The sequence below is a fragment of the Colletotrichum truncatum genome, assembly GCF_014235925.2.
Source record: "Colletotrichum truncatum strain CMES1059 chromosome Unknown Contig_0001, whole genome shotgun sequence".
NCBI classification, from domain to species: Eukaryota; Fungi; Ascomycota; class Sordariomycetes; order Glomerellales; family Glomerellaceae; genus Colletotrichum; species Colletotrichum truncatum.
The window spans coordinates 5,212,011-5,226,944 of NW_027222398.1; the positions used below are offsets into that span (position 1 = coordinate 5,212,011).

Sequence of the window (14,934 nt, forward strand, 5' to 3'; positions counted from 1 at the left end):
CTATGATCTTACCCACTGGGTGTCACTCTTTTCAAGTGCCTCACTAACACCTTAACGGCAATCCTACAGAGCGGTTCACTTTATGTTACTACAGCTTTCACGAAAAAAAGACCTCAAAGTCGGGATTGACTTTGTAAGCAAGAAAAACTACTGCTGGCCATTCTCAACGGAAGTCATGACTTCATTGGCCGTGGCATGAGCTGGAGTTCCCTCGTCTCTAACAGTCACAGCTTCCAGGACGTTACCTTTACAGTTGAGTGTACCTGTCCTGAAAACTACACTGGTGTCATTACCACCATCGGCGCTGGAGTGAAAATTCCACGCGCTACTTCGAGAAGTCATTGCCTCGGACCCGGTCGGCTTGATCATTACAGGTGAGCGCCCTACCGTCGGGACTGCACGTGGTCTCGATGGTGCTAGTCAAGGCCTACGGACGGATCAAGATCGATTACGGCACAATAATATGCACGAAGCTTTGAGAGTCGTCGCTAACAAGGTGCATTTATTGTTTTGCCTTACAGTTGTCTTAGACTATATGCCCTCAAATTAACTCCCGACACGCGCATTTCTATGGCTTTTCATGACCTACGCTCAGGAGACGTAGGTACCGGTAGGTGTCGACGTAGTCTTGTCAAGATATCGACATAATCCTCCTCATTTTCCGAGTTAATGATGTTGTGCCGGATGAAAAAGTCGAGCATGACCAGCACACAGTTCGGCTTGAACTGCTCCTCGAGCATAGCCGTATTAATCTCCGCTACCGTCATGAGCTTGAAACCGGACACCTCGTCGTCGCCAGGCACCGGCTCAATCGACTCGGGAAGCTCCAAGTCGTAACAGTAGAGCACGGTCGGGAAGAAAGTACCCTTCTGCTCGTTCATGCTGACATATGTCACCGCGCCTACAGCGCGCGCGTTGTCCTTGACAAAGTCGGCAGGAAGCGAGGCCTCCTCGGTGGCCTCGGCAACGATGCAATCAAACGGCGAATCTTCTGCCTTGACACCTCCAGCAACCGTAGTATCCAGAAGATCAGGGAACGTGAACAGATGAGCGCTGCGCCTAGGAACCCAAATCTTGATTCCATCAGCAGTTTTCACGTAGGCTGTCATGTGGGCGCCCCGCGAAGAGATTCCGAACAGCGGAGCGGGAAAGCGCTCGATGGAGACGAAATGATTGGCGCCCAAAACTCGGAAGGGTTCACTGTGCCGGCCGCTAAGGGTGGGAAACCTGTCAGAGTTGTCGATGGCGGCGTCGACAACGCGTTGTAAGGCGGCGGTGGCAGCCTTGCCTGGGTCTGGGCCATCCTTGGCCGTGGTATCCAAGAGGCGAACGGTGCGCTCATCGTGATCAATTTGGAAGTCAGAGGTCCACGGGAGACGCTCGGCGGTCTTTGGGACCATGAACCCATGCGGACGTGTATCATTAGGGAGTAAGAGCTTGTACAGGGTATTGAAGTCGAAGTCAAGGGGTACACTGGTGAAAAAGTTAGTTATGAGTGATCTGGTCTTTACGAGCCAGGTAGGCAATTGACGCACTTATTGACCTTGTTGATAAGAGGGATAAACCCCTTTTGCGTAGACGGTGTATGACCTTGCTCGGCCATGGTTATTTGGATGGCTTGTGGAGGTTGGATTCAAGATGTAAGTGGTGACTGTAGAGTTGACTTGTGTCTGGGACGATTGAGAGGGGCTGGATTAAATGGGTGAACTGGAAATCCCCTGAGGTTCGGTACGTACCCGGACCCGCTTCGGCTTGGGGCTATCTGCTCTGTGAGGCTCTGATTCGACATGATGAACACTGGTACAGGCCCAATCTCCTATGTCTTAAACCAGGGTTGTTGCTCAGGTGCATCTCTGTGTCCGATTCTAAATAGGATATTGTGACTTGAAAAACCGTCTTATTTGCGCCCAAGTGATGATGATGCTGGTTTCTGACCCGATACATGGAGGGAAATGAAAAAGGAGAAGAAAAAAAATACTTTTTTTCCCTTTCTTCCTTTGGTATTCTCCTCTGCTGTGAGTTCGAATTGCGCGTTTATCCCAGTGAAACATTCATATGTGGCGGCGCAGTACATAGAGCTGAGTTCCATCCATTGGCTAGTCTGGGGAACAGCTGTGGTTTTCTCAACCCGATAAGACCTGCGCCTGCGCGTCAAGTCAATTTTGACACATTCACCCAACTTCCTGTTCGCTCAACGGTTTTCTTCCCAACTCATCCTGTTTTGAATCATCTGTTGGCGACGGTGATGCTGAGAACAGCGATGCCGCTGATGATTCTTTTGCTGATGATGAGGTCGCGGTGAACAGGAACATTGGATCGATCGTGAATTCATTCACAGCTTCAGGGCTCTCATCCATTCCATGGTCCGTTGGTTGACTTTCCCATGTCAGCTTGAGCATATCCGCAATCAGGGCCGGCATCCGCGTTGCAAGAGAGCAGCAACAGTGGTCCAGGTGGTCTTGGATCAACTTCTGGTGTTCAGGCAACTGGGCACAAGACCCCGCTATCATTATGGGCCACATCAGTAGACCGAAGCTCCCATGGCCCTTGGGAATCAACTTGAGCTCTTGCATAAACCCATTAAAACAATCGTTCCGCTTCGAAGCTTGCCAGAAGTTTCCGGCTACGGGTGAATCGTACAGCAATAGCAGCATTGCCAATCGCCAAAGAGTCCAAACCTGGCGAACCTTGAGGCTAGTATTCGGTAATGGGGGCGCCCAGGACATTATCTGCATCTCGATCGCTGCCAGTTGTGCACTTATCTCTTGGTTACTGAGTTGCTTGACGCAATCTGCGTTTTGTAGACGCCCGAGGTGTGGTATCGTCAACAATCCAGTGATGAAGGGGGACTGAAAAAGTCCACGCTCTTCAGATTGCAGCAGTGTCTGAGCTCTGCTTTCAGCTTCCCAGAGTTGAGCACCGAGTATCTGCATGTCTGTCTGCTTTCTAAGCTTTGCCGGCGTAAGTAGTGATGGGGGCTCTTCCGTGGAGCTTTCAATACGCAGAAACACGCAAATTCGCAAAAGGTGCTTGTATAGTCTCTGATCGACACTTCTACGCAGTGACGGCGACATGCTTTGAAGAAGATGGCTTGCAAAGTCGACATGATTGGTGCCTGAGTCGCCTCGTGAAGTTTCCGTCAAGGCTAATAAAATGCTTGCGGAGCAAAGAGACTCCGTTTGATCATTCTGCGATTCGGTACTGCTAAGAGCCACGCGATCCCGCATTGCCGATATGGCTCTGGAGTAGCAGGTATTGGAAAGCTTGATGGCTTTGCTGTTGGTGGGGTTGTACAGCATATATTGCAAGCTGCTCAGTGCCAGCATGCACTTGAGAACGAGGTCATCGGTGAGACCCAAAGGCACCAGTAGGCTGACATAGATCTCCGTATCCACATCGTCGGCGGACATGGAGGGCATCGACCGCGAGATGAAGTGCTGGAAGAGCACTTGGAAGTCATCGCTGTCTAACTGTACGCTCGAAGGTACAACGAGTGGATGATGCAAAAGCTTTGGGGAATCGCGAAAGCCTTTGCCACGGAAGTAAGTCCTCTCGAGACTTGTCTTTTGCGATGCCAACTCCGACATTGGCTGCAAAGAAGCATGTTCCGGTGATTCCGTACTGCTGGTGAACTCGGCTTGTGGTCGGGTAGCATTACTTGAAGTCCTCTGGTCGCGTTTTGAACAACCAGGTACTACAGTCTTGGATGTGTCGGCATCTGAGAGTTCAAGTGATCAGTTGGTATTGGGGAATCAAGAGCCGTAGCCTGTTGAAAAAAAAGCTTCAAGTCCAACTCACAGGCAAAAGCATCAGCCGTTTGCGGCTCTTTCCAGTTATTTGGCCAAACGCACTGTTCGCTTTTTTTGGCACATGAAAGACATACGGGCTTCCTCTCATCGCATTTCTTTCTCTTCGCTCTGCATACAAGACATCCGGTTCTCTTGCGTTCACAAAGAGTTGGCATCTTCATAATTTAGTTGGTTGATACGTGGTGCCGAAGAGTGAGCGAATCAGTGAGTTTTCAGTGTTCTCCAGCGTCAACGAGTCGGAAATAGGGGAAGTCGCAAGCCTGGGCGCCTCCTGAGCGAAAATCGAGGAATAGCTCCGATAAGTGCAATGCTAGCCAATCGGTTTCCATGGGCTAGTGTGCGTTAAATATTGCCGAAGACAGCTTAAGCCGTGGCTATAATGAAACCATGTTCAGTTCAGTGTTGACTTTGGAAAACCCGAATGTCGGATGGGGTTCGCCTAACCCCATAGGGGATTGGCCTGTAGTGATATACTACGCAAGGCGCATTTGCTGGCCGGCAATTGCATCCCCACTTTAGCACGAGAGATGCTAATTAGAGTTTCAGCTTCTCCTGAACAGCCACCAGTCAGAGTGGTTCGTACGGGAATCGCACAGACTTATCCTGCAGGGCTGGTGGCATTCTCTAAATCTTGACGACGCATGAATTTCATTTGTTGCTAGATTAGCCTATGAGTATACTTCGTAAATACCTAGTATGCATAAAGAGTCATAATCAGCGGAGAGACGAGGATAGGGCTAAGTCTACGATCTACCACCTTGAACTGTCGGTGTTGGATGCATCACCGACGTCAATCTGACAGCGGGTACCCAAACTCTCATCGGGCACCTTGAATGGTCACCATGCCCTGAATACCTTACTCCAATACCATCCTGTTTCATCTGTTTGGATGACGAAGGGGGGAAAAAGCGTAAACAGCTTTAGAGCTCCGGAGGTAACAATCCTATCGCCCACCGTTCGACCGTTACCAGATCTGTGCTGTGTTATCTTATGCATACCTAAACTCTGTGGCCTAGCGCCACTGGCTGGACCAACTCTGCGAGATCAGATTGATTACTTTCCGCGCCGATGTCGTGGTGGATGTGTATCTAGCCGACTACTTTGTAATGAAACCAACAGTTTCAGTATTGGACTCAACTATGAATCAGATCTACACCGTAGGATTGGCCATAGCATTTTTTTCGTTTTGCCTCTGCTGTTCCATCAACTAGCTGGCCACTGTGAAGTCGTGTTTTCCCCCCATTTTGTAAATCATCTCAGCTCCATTCTTGACAAGTAGCCAACTACGGTCTGTTGTGCCTTGGTTTGTTCTCGTATTAAGGTTCCGAGGTTAAGTCGATTGCATTTTTGGATTATCTCATATAGCTCTCCTGAGTGGATCTTTTTAACCGTCAACAGACGCCAACCAAGAATTGATCAATAACAGTGGTTTGATCGCACTGATCACCTTAAGGAACTGACACTTTAGTCAACTACATGATGACCTATTCAGAAAGGGTCGAGCGCCGACAGGGTCCAACACAGCGCATTAGACGTAAAAAGAAAGATGCTGACATGCTTCTCCTCATCGCTCTTCGATTGGATTTTCTTATATGCGTCATGGGCCTTGGAAGAATAGATATCAGCGAGTGGACCATCAGAGGCCAATGTGTGCATTAAGTTGACAACGATGTTGAACCATATGCGGAGGGTGCGGACACGATGGGCAGACCCATGGCCTTGAGACTTGGACAAAGCGATCGGTTTCCTCCATGTCAGGTATTGTGGTCTGGTTTCAAGCCGCTTGCAGCAGCTACGTGTTTGATGGACTATCGGACTGTACGGTTGCATCTGGCCAGATCAACGGTGCCATTGTACCTGCAAAGTAAGAACCTCGACTGATATGACACATTACATTAAAGAAGATTTGCCCAAATTTTCATACTAGGAGTGCTGTGATTGTACCCATGTCCTGAAGTTCGAACTATATCCGATGAAGTCTGTATGCATTGAGTGCCAGGACTGCTTGTCCGAATGGCTCGGATAACTCGCGATTTAAACACCCAAAACGGAGTAAACCAATGAGAGTTTTATTAGCTTCGGATTGGATCACTAATCGCCAATTAACCGACTCTACCTTTGAGAATCCTCTTGTCGGCAAATATTCAAACAGGTCTTGGTCCCGGCGACTACCTCCGAACAACAATGCACGGAGCCTCAGAGATGGGCATGTAAGAGATGGGCATGTAAGAGGCGGATTCTCAACTCGCAACAACATGCCCAGAAGTACAGAGGATGGAGTCCCTAAGTAACCGTACATATCTAAAGACCTATACAGAAGAAACTATCGAAGAAGCTCAAAAGTTGGCTGTTCAGTTCGTGATTTAAGAACTAGTAGCGTATGTGGTGGTGTCTCCTGTTATCTAGGTTCTGCCGCCACTTGCATGACAGATTCTTGCGGTCTGCTCCGCGCCCCAACGTCAGGGTGCTCTTGTCGCCTACGAATGTATGTCCAATCTGAAAAAGAGGTTCGGTAAGCTCGGGCTCGACATTGGTTTAGCATGAGCTTTTGGTTCAGATCCGGCAATAGGCATGGAAAATACGAGAAGACTTTGAGGGCTCAGAGTTCCAAACTTGTGACATAGAGTTTCTACGGCAGCGGCAAACGTAGAAGTCCTGGTTCATTCGAACCACGTGAAAGTTAACAAGGGGTTAAGTAACCATTTGACAAGAGTCATGTCGGTGACTCCCGAGGTGGGCAGAGCAGAAATTGGGTTTTCGTGGCCGCTGCTGTAAACATCTATGTCATTGGTCAGTACGCTGATTTGCTCTGGGAATTGGTATTTAGCCAAATGTCATCATAAACCCAGAACGAAACTTATATTACCATCAAAATACAAATACCAGATGTTATCAGGTTTAGATTGAGGAAAGCCATGATCAAAATTGTGGTATCCCCGAAGACGTCCGAAAACCATTATTCGGCCCTTTTCCCCAAAGCACGATCCAACTTACTTTTTGACTTCGGGCCGTCAACGCTGTCATTCGACTTGAAGAGAATGCCCAAAACCCCTGGCAGCTGGGGGCAAACTTGTCTGCATTGACATGGACTTTGACCCTTGCCATCACGAAGACTCGCCCATATCCTTGGTGATGCAACAGACTCGTTTCTACTCCTTCTTGTGCCGCGTTTAACATATTTGATATGGTCCTTCAAAAACAAAATCTTCAATAACCTAGTCTTCAAGAAAGTCAAAGATAATACGAGTTACCAAATGCTTCAGAGATATTTTACAGCAAAGTTGTCTCCTGCAAAGAGGCTCGGCCTCCATGACACAAAGCTTCCAATGCGATCCGACAATGAAGTCCTAATGATGTTGACCTGTATCAGTAACAGGGGTGGCCTGAGCTGTTTGGAAGATTTGATTTATCAACCTTACATGGAGGTTAAAACAGGCCTTGCAGGTGACTCCTTCTCAAGCTCGCTTTTTCTAGGCTTCACTTTCAATATATACTTGGTATCTCCGAAATATTCACGAATGATAATTTATTCGGAAAAGAAGAAGAAAACTTCCTTGCAAGCGTTGCTGCGCTGATGTTTTCTTGGTGATTCCACAAAGTCAAAAGTTTGGACAGTGACAGTCCTAGCAAAAAGATCGGACACAGGTGGGTCAGGTATTGGTGCCGAGGCCCGCCTCCCAATGCTTCCTTCCAATGATCACCTAAGCTTCGGAGCACCGAAATAAGTCAGAGGATCCACTTTACGTGCCCCACCTGATAAGAACCATAGTTCCGGATCGCAAAAACAAAGCTACCACCAGGCCGAAAGCTTACCTAAGGTGACGAAGGGGAAAAAAAAAATTCTGGATTCGGCGCGTCAGCCACGTCACGCAACAACTTCATCTAGAATTTGTCGCTGTCCCACCCGATCAACGTCGCCAGTCACCTGATCCAACTGTATCAATTGTGCCGCCCTTCCGAAAACCCTCAAAATGTCTATGGATCACGGCAGAGACCCATGCCCATGGGTTATCCTTAACGACTTCGGTGGCGCGTTCGCCATGGGAGTATGTCTTGAACACCCGCTCTCCGTTTTCAAGCTTCCACGACTAACCCTTTAACAGGCCATCGGTGGAACTATCTGGCACGGTATCAAAGGTTTCCGAAACAGTCCATATGGCGAGCGAAGAGTCGGCGCTCTCTCAGCAATCAAGATGCGCGCACCGGTTTTGGGAGGAAACTTCGGCGTTTGGGGTGGTTTGTTCAGCACATTCGACTGCGCAATCAAGAGCACACGGCAAAAAGAGGACGCCTGGAATGCGATAGGAGCTGGTTTCCTTACAGGTGGTTCCCTCGCTTTCCGTGGTGGATTCAAGGCTGCACGAAACGGTGCCATCGGCTGCGCCGTCTTGCTTGCCGTCATTGAGGGTGTTGGTATCGGATTCCAGAAGCTCATGGCGGGCAGCACGAAGCTGGAGGTGGGTCATTTTTCAGGCTTGAACATCAGCCGCACAGGCGTTTTATCTAATGCTAATCACTTTGACATAGGCACCTGCACTCCCTTCGAGCAACGAGCAAGCAGCATTATGAGGAATTGCTGATGAGAGCCATCTTTTCCCTCCGGCCTCCCGCCCTGTTTTATTAGTCTAACGGTAATGCTGAAGAATACTGAGTTACATGTACAAATAGAAGATCACTACACTACAACTACTACAACTACTTTTTGTGCCGAGGCGGACACCTGTCAGTCTTGCGCTTATCCACTCAGCTGTTCAATACGACGTGCTGTATACTTTGGAAGGAAACTTGGAAGGCAGCATCCGAACCTGCGCCTTATTATAACGTTATCCAGATGGGGCATATTTACCCGAAGCGGCATACCGAAGCGAACAAGAGGATATTCAAATAAGGGTTGGAGGGCCTATATTCAGCACACTACGAGAACTTCTACTCAATCGCATACTGAGAGGTGTTCCGACTGCTGCTTGGAAACCAGGTGGGCTGCTTTGGGCCGAACCAACCTTGTCCCGACCTGTTCGTCGTTCTTCTGCCGAAGGAAATTAATGCCGAGAGGTCGGGCAACCTCTTCGTACTGGAGCTCTCCACTCTAATCTTAGCTTTGATCGTTGTAAATGTTACAGCATTAGGAACAGCGAACACCCTATTACACCGATGGTCATCTCTAGTCAAGATCCCTGAACTCATCATCTCCGTGACCATGTGTCAAAGCCGTGTTTCCCCAAGAAAACAGATGCGAAGCCTCGTCTCCCACTCGTTATTCCCGACCGAGAATCAATCCACCCTTTCCGATAACAAAACTTTCGAACGATCCCCTGCCTTTGCGCTCGCATGCCTGTGCATCCGGCCTCATATGATTACTTGTCAAGTCCGGCGGGTGCTGTGTGATGCTTGGTCTTGCCTGCCAGTGCCGGACTGGGTCTTGTGAATAAGTCGTCCAGAGGACGCTGGTTTGCGACATATACTCGTAAGGAGGAGAGCGAATCGACAATGGCACCTTATTACAAGCTGCAGTGTCGTTTGAAACCGATGCCTGATACCACCCTGGGATGCCGATATACTGCTGTTCACGTCCTCGAATTTCATCCCACATCGAAACTGCTGAGCTTCCAGTCGCAACCAACGTACATCAATGCCCGGCGAATAATAACAAGGTCAACCACTGCGTAATCAAGGATCCACGCTAAGCAGAGCCCGTCAGCACCATTTATATGCCTATCTGTATTGGATGCTAGAATGTGGGCTACCATCACCAAGAGGGCGTTCAAAGTAGCAACTCTTCAGTTCAAGAGAGTCGGTTGCATGCGTCGTAGTATTATTGTCGACGACGATGTTCAGCACCAGAAAGCCAAAGGTAGGAAAATCAAAGGTGCATCTTGCCGGGCAATTCCCTGATTGCAATGACTATGGAGGATGTTGTAAGCTTATCACCAAAAGCCCAGTGTATCAAAGCAGTTGCCGTGCGCATAAAATCTGATGAATATCTTGATGGTATCATTCATGTTGCTGTGGTTATTATTGCAACTATACGTTATGCGCTTTTTGAAGCACTCTTTTCCTGCAGAGGAACTTCAACAGCTTGGCCGTTATGTATGAACAAATCTCCCCCGTCATAGTCCGAGATAGCATCCTCAATGAAAACAAAGTCGAGCCCGCGGCGTTCTTCCTCCTCCGTCACACGCAGCTGCATTCCAGGAATTCTGTTGATGACGAACAACAAGATGCATGAGATGAAGAAGGACCATGCGGCGCAAGTCGTCGCACCAGCGAGCTGCAAGCCAAGCTGTCGAAAGTTACCATTCCACCATCCGCCCTCGTAGGTGTCACCACTAACACCATCGAGCGCAGGAACCATTTTGTGCGCAAAGATGCCGGTGAGAACATCGCCAACGTAGCCACCAACACCGTGAATCGCGAAGATGTCGAGGCCATCGTCAACACGGATGAGATACTGATATCGGACCGTGAAGAAGCAGCAAATTGCGGTAAGAATGCCGATTACAGGCGACACGTATACAAGTACTGCAACGGCTTATGTTAGCAAATGTCTTAAAAGCTTCCCACATTTCCATTGATCGTTGTTTGGATCGCGGATTGCATGACTGACCGAAACCTGCCGCTGGAGTAATGCCGACCAATCCAGAGATGACTCCAGAGCAAAATCCAACGAGGCTAAACTTTTTGGTATATATATAATCGAGCAATACCCAGGTGACGGCTCCACCGCAAGCAGAAAAGTTCGTGTTGATAACAACGTATATGGACCGTAGACTGAGGTTGGCCGAGCTAGCACCATTGAATGCAAACCAACCAAACCAGATGAGGACCGTGCCGAGGACCATGAGCAAAGGGTTATGCGGCTTGAAGTGCGGTGCGTACTTGTTCTTCTTCAGTGAGATATCGTCGCTGATGCGAGGGCCAAGCATCATGGACCAGGCAAGAGCTCCGAAGCCGCTGGCAATATGAACAGGGCCGGAACCCGCGAAGTCGTAGAGGCCGAGCTTGTATAGCCAACCACTGGGGTTCCACTCCCAATATGCCAGACTGCGAAGAGTTAGATAGGAGTTTTCCGGAAAGGTGTTGCCACTAACATGTAGTAAACGAAAGTAGTCCAGCAGAGAATGAAGAGCATGCTAGGCCAAAGACGACCGCGCTCAAGCATCGCGCCTGCCAAAATCATGGCTGTGGCCGTGACAAAAGTCAAACCAAACGCGGCATCTAGTCAAGTCAGCTTTCGCAAATTTATTATAATCAGCTACGTCGAATGCCTTACACAGGATGTCAGGGATGTCGGAATTTGCGAAGGAAGGGGACGCGAGGAGGTTGTGGAATACCCCGAGAGACAAGTCACCCAAGATTGGATTCGTGGTCCTTGACTGATATAACGAAGCACCGTAAAGCCAGTACTGAAGCCCGCATGCAGACGCGCAGAAGAGAGACTGCAGAAGCATGGTCAAGGCTGCTTTTCGGCGGTGCATTCCAGCATACAGAAACCCGATAGCTGGGGTAATTTGCCAGCACAGGATTGTGCAAACCAGAACCCAACAGAGGTCGCCCTGATAGTTCCTTTGTCGGTAAGCCTCTGTTCTTAAACGATGATACGTCGGGATCGAGTATCTCAGTGGCCATTTACCTTGTCGTATGGAGCGTTAAGATCATGAGTAATGGGATTACCCCCTGTCGGGTCGACGGCGTAGTCGGGAAACTCAATCACAGGAATTATATCCGCCATCGTTTCACAAAGATGCACTGTCGAGAGGAAAGATTATGCCTGGAGGTAACACAAAAGATAGCATTGGGTCTCTGCTAAAGAACCAGAAGGACGGACTGGTCATATGCTACATGAATGGAAGTTCTGGTCACACTTAAATCTTCACAGCTGGTCTCAATGCTCAATTTACCCAAATCGTTATCAATCGAAGATCATTGAAAGTCAGATATGGCTGTTATCTAGTCCTAGCTAGGTGTCAAATTTCGCTACTCACTACGTCCATGACTCTCATCATCTTCCCTGTACCAGATAAGGTGAAGCTCCCTGATTGGCCTGCCCCTGATAGCTTTCTACGAACGACGTGGTGAACCATCTACAGAACCAAGAACGGGACAAAAGAAGCCGAGTTTACATGCCCATAAAGTCTGGGCAAAAATGACGGAATGAAGCAAGGGAAACTTGATTGAGAAACATAATAAACAGATCGGCCACGGGCTCGTCTGCTATCTATGCAGGGAAAGCGACGCGGGGTAACTAAAAAAGCCACAATGATGAATAGCGAATCAAACGTAAACAGGCTGATTGGAGACAACACATGTCTTGCCTCATCAATTCCATCTTCTCGACATGCCAAACGCCTTCCTCTGTTGGGTTTCGTGTCCTTCTTTGCCAGAGTTCGAAAGAAATCATATCATATCCGCAGATCCAGCAGTGATGGGCCTATAGGACGGTATCAAAGAATTGTAAGGGTAACTAGACCCTCAGAATTAACTCACGTTTGCAAAATGACGGCCGACAAGAGCTCGGACTATGACGTCCAGTCCCATAAAGTACCCCCAAATCCCCTTTATAACAGGGTAGTATCTTATGGTGTCCCGTGCCGGAGACATGTTTTGATCCCATTCGATATCGAGCGCTCGCAAGGGGGTCCCAGCCTGTGTCAGCTGCAATGCCGCCGTGCCCTCCGTGTATGGACACCAGAAAGAGCGGGCATAGCCGGGGGGCGGTCGTCATCGAGCGGGGTCATCCCACACCCTGTATAACATGGTACATTCTTATCAGAACTTCATCGATGTCTATTAGAACGTCGTCGGGTAGATTCGACGGATTGGGTTAGGCCGAAACACACCGAGCGCCCAAAGTTAGCCGTATATAATTTCCTCTTCCGGCGGCAACACTACGAGGACACGCTCTAGTTTGATTCATGATCATTTGGGCGTGCTAGGTGTGTCAGGCGCTTGGTCCATGGTTCAAGTAACGGCATACTACCTCTTACACACAAATTTCTGGGGTAACTCACGGTACTTAGGCGGCCGGAAAGATGCAAGAGTTTCTATGAAACGTGAAAAAGAGCCATTCTCACGCCCTTTTCTTGGTTGCCAATGAGTCACTGTTATACTGTGTGTTTTGAATACTGTTTAGCCATGTTTTTCACGTCCCATCTTGCCAGTTCCTATGTTGTTGCCGTTCTCGTTATCGCCACATCGGCTAGCACATTTGTTTACCTTGTAGGCAAACTGGTGAACAGTCGCAAAACCTCGACGAATGCCAAGCATGCTCATTCCGAATTTCCTCAGCGTGTTGCTGACACGGAAGAAAAACAAAGCTATGTAAAAGTATTTCCGCCTTCACAAAGAACAGCTCTCACGAAGCTTGGACCGCAATATGACAATATCACCGAAGTCAACCTGGGTATCACTCCGAAGCCACTCCTTAAACTACATGATGACTATCGCACAGCCGACCCATCATTCTTCAACTTCAGTGGCTTTAGTGTTGGTGATATTCGGTCCCTTGGCGATTTCCCAGACTATGCAGCTTTATCAGATGTAGCGCTTCCATCCCCTCTGCATGCATTTAACGTCGATAAGGCCGTTCCACGACCCTATAGGCCTTTCCGATGGGCGTATCACCAAACAATGTGTGAGTAAAACAGGCTCATTTAAAGTGGAATCGTGGGTAACGAGATTGTGTCAGCTCTCACGAAGATGGACACGGACTTTTGGATTGAACTTGAAAGTACATACCGAGAACGAATCGCTCAACGCCAAGAACTTTACGCAAAGCATGGAAGTGATGTACTCGGCAGCTTGCCAGGCTCAGAACTTGCTTGTAAGGAGCTCATGGAGATGGTTCTGCAGTTCCTTTGCGCGAGATACCCTACCCAGTTCGAGATCAAGGCCAACATTTTGAAAAATCGCATTCTCGGAACTGAGACCAATCTGGACGCCAGGGAGCCTCTTCACGTTCTGCTAAACAATGTCCCTGAAGACTTTGGTATCATGCTGAGAGACCACGAGACTGGGCGGTACGTTCTTCGCGCTGGCATGATATGCTCCTCCGTTGGCTGGAACCTTGGGGAAAAGATCGGTCAAGGATTGCCAGGGATTCACAGATATGTTCCAGATTATAAAGAAAAGATGGAGTTTAGCATGGATCGGTAAGCTAAGAATTCGCATCCGAACGGCTGAAGTGACTCTAACGATAGCCACACTAGTTTCTTCACCAAGATGGCCACGTCCAAGCCAATTCAGCGAGGCTCTTGGGGTCTTGAAATTGGTCAACCACTATATCTTCCGGCAGAACATCCCGATATAACTCACCGTGAGTTTCAGAACCCGAACTTGAAGCCTGACGACATCCATCTCCGCGTCGACTGGCAAACCCTGCGGCGCCTACCGCTTTCTGGCGCTGTGGTCTTCAACTTCAAGGCGCTTTTCACCCCACTTTCTGAGCTTAAAAATGAACCATACATACCATCGCTAGTTTTAAAAGTCCTCAACGATGGTAAGGAGAGTATACTGAAGTACAAGGGAACATGGCATGTTGAACACGTCGCGAAACCAACCTTGGAGGAGTATGAACGATATCAGATCGAGAAAGGGATTATAGAGGAAAACTGGTCGCATCAAACATTAGCTGAAGCCCCGTTTTTCCCGGGTTGGGAGAAAAAATGGGCTGTTGCGTAAGTTTGTCTCTGTTGATATGAGATTACGTTAGTTGTAGCGCAACCAATGCTGAAGCATCCCGCCTCACTCAACTTTTTGGCGTTTTGCGTAGTTTTTCAGGATCCCTATGAGACGGGGGATGAGCGAGCTACTTAGCTATTGGCAGAGACGTGATTAGCAAACATGGTAACACGCAGTGAGGTATTAAAACATCAACGCTGTTGTACTAGGGTTATTTTTCATGCAAGTAAGAAACTAGGGAATGGGGTACGTGATACGAGGTATATCTGCAGCCACGCGAGAAAGTCTCTGGTGTTGACAAAAATCAATTGAAACGCATCATAAATGAATAACACTGTTGAGCATATACTAAACAAAGCCAAATCAATCTTATCTCTCCCAGTTCGCTTCCATAATGTCTGCGCTATCTGTGACTGTGAAGGAATGGCGGGGCCTCTTAGGTTGGTCG

General features: G+C 48.5%; 5 protein-coding genes across 5 annotated transcripts; 2 read left to right on the forward strand and 3 right to left on the reverse strand.

The window, feature by feature from the left end:
- Positions 1 to 578: 578 nt before the first annotated feature.
- On the reverse strand, positions 579 to 1,603 carry CTRU02_201467 (thiamine pyrophosphokinase-related protein; the record flags this gene model as incomplete). Its single annotated transcript, XM_036732571.1, has 2 exons — positions 579 to 1,473; positions 1,536 to 1,603. 2 exons carry the CDS (start codon positions 1,601 to 1,603, stop codon positions 579 to 581), a joined length of 963 nt encoding a protein of 320 aa, XP_036575688.1.
- Positions 1,604 to 2,171: 568 nt separating this feature from the next.
- Positions 2,172 to 3,970, reverse strand: CTRU02_201468 (uncharacterized protein; the record flags this gene model as incomplete). Its single annotated transcript, XM_036732572.1, has 2 exons — positions 2,172 to 3,718; positions 3,799 to 3,970. 2 exons carry the CDS (start codon positions 3,968 to 3,970, stop codon positions 2,172 to 2,174), a joined length of 1,719 nt encoding a protein of 572 aa, XP_036575689.1.
- A 3,810-nt stretch (positions 3,971 to 7,780) lies between these two features.
- CTRU02_201469 (mitochondrial import inner membrane translocase subunit) lies at positions 7,781 to 8,378 on the forward strand (the record flags this gene model as incomplete). The annotated part of the gene is made up of 3 exons (XM_036732574.1): positions 7,781 to 7,855; positions 7,913 to 8,266; positions 8,337 to 8,378. 3 exons carry the CDS (start codon positions 7,781 to 7,783, stop codon positions 8,376 to 8,378), a joined length of 471 nt encoding a protein of 156 aa, XP_036575691.1.
- Positions 8,379 to 9,837: 1,459 nt separating this feature from the next.
- Positions 9,838 to 11,538, reverse strand: CTRU02_201470 (ammonium transporter; the record flags this gene model as incomplete). The annotated part of the gene is made up of 5 exons (XM_036732575.1): positions 9,838 to 10,328; positions 10,414 to 10,850; positions 10,898 to 11,024; positions 11,080 to 11,362; positions 11,440 to 11,538. The coding sequence occupies 5 exons, from the start codon at positions 11,536 to 11,538 to the stop codon at positions 9,838 to 9,840; spliced, it is 1,437 nt and encodes a 478-aa protein (XP_036575692.1).
- A 1,361-nt stretch (positions 11,539 to 12,899) lies between these two features.
- Positions 12,900 to 14,486, forward strand: CTRU02_201471 (uncharacterized protein; the record flags this gene model as incomplete). Its single annotated transcript, XM_036732576.1, has 3 exons — positions 12,900 to 13,440; positions 13,495 to 13,957; positions 14,015 to 14,486. The coding sequence occupies 3 exons, from the start codon at positions 12,900 to 12,902 to the stop codon at positions 14,484 to 14,486; spliced, it is 1,476 nt and encodes a 491-aa protein (XP_036575693.1).
- Between the last annotated feature and the right edge of the window lie 448 nt (positions 14,487 to 14,934).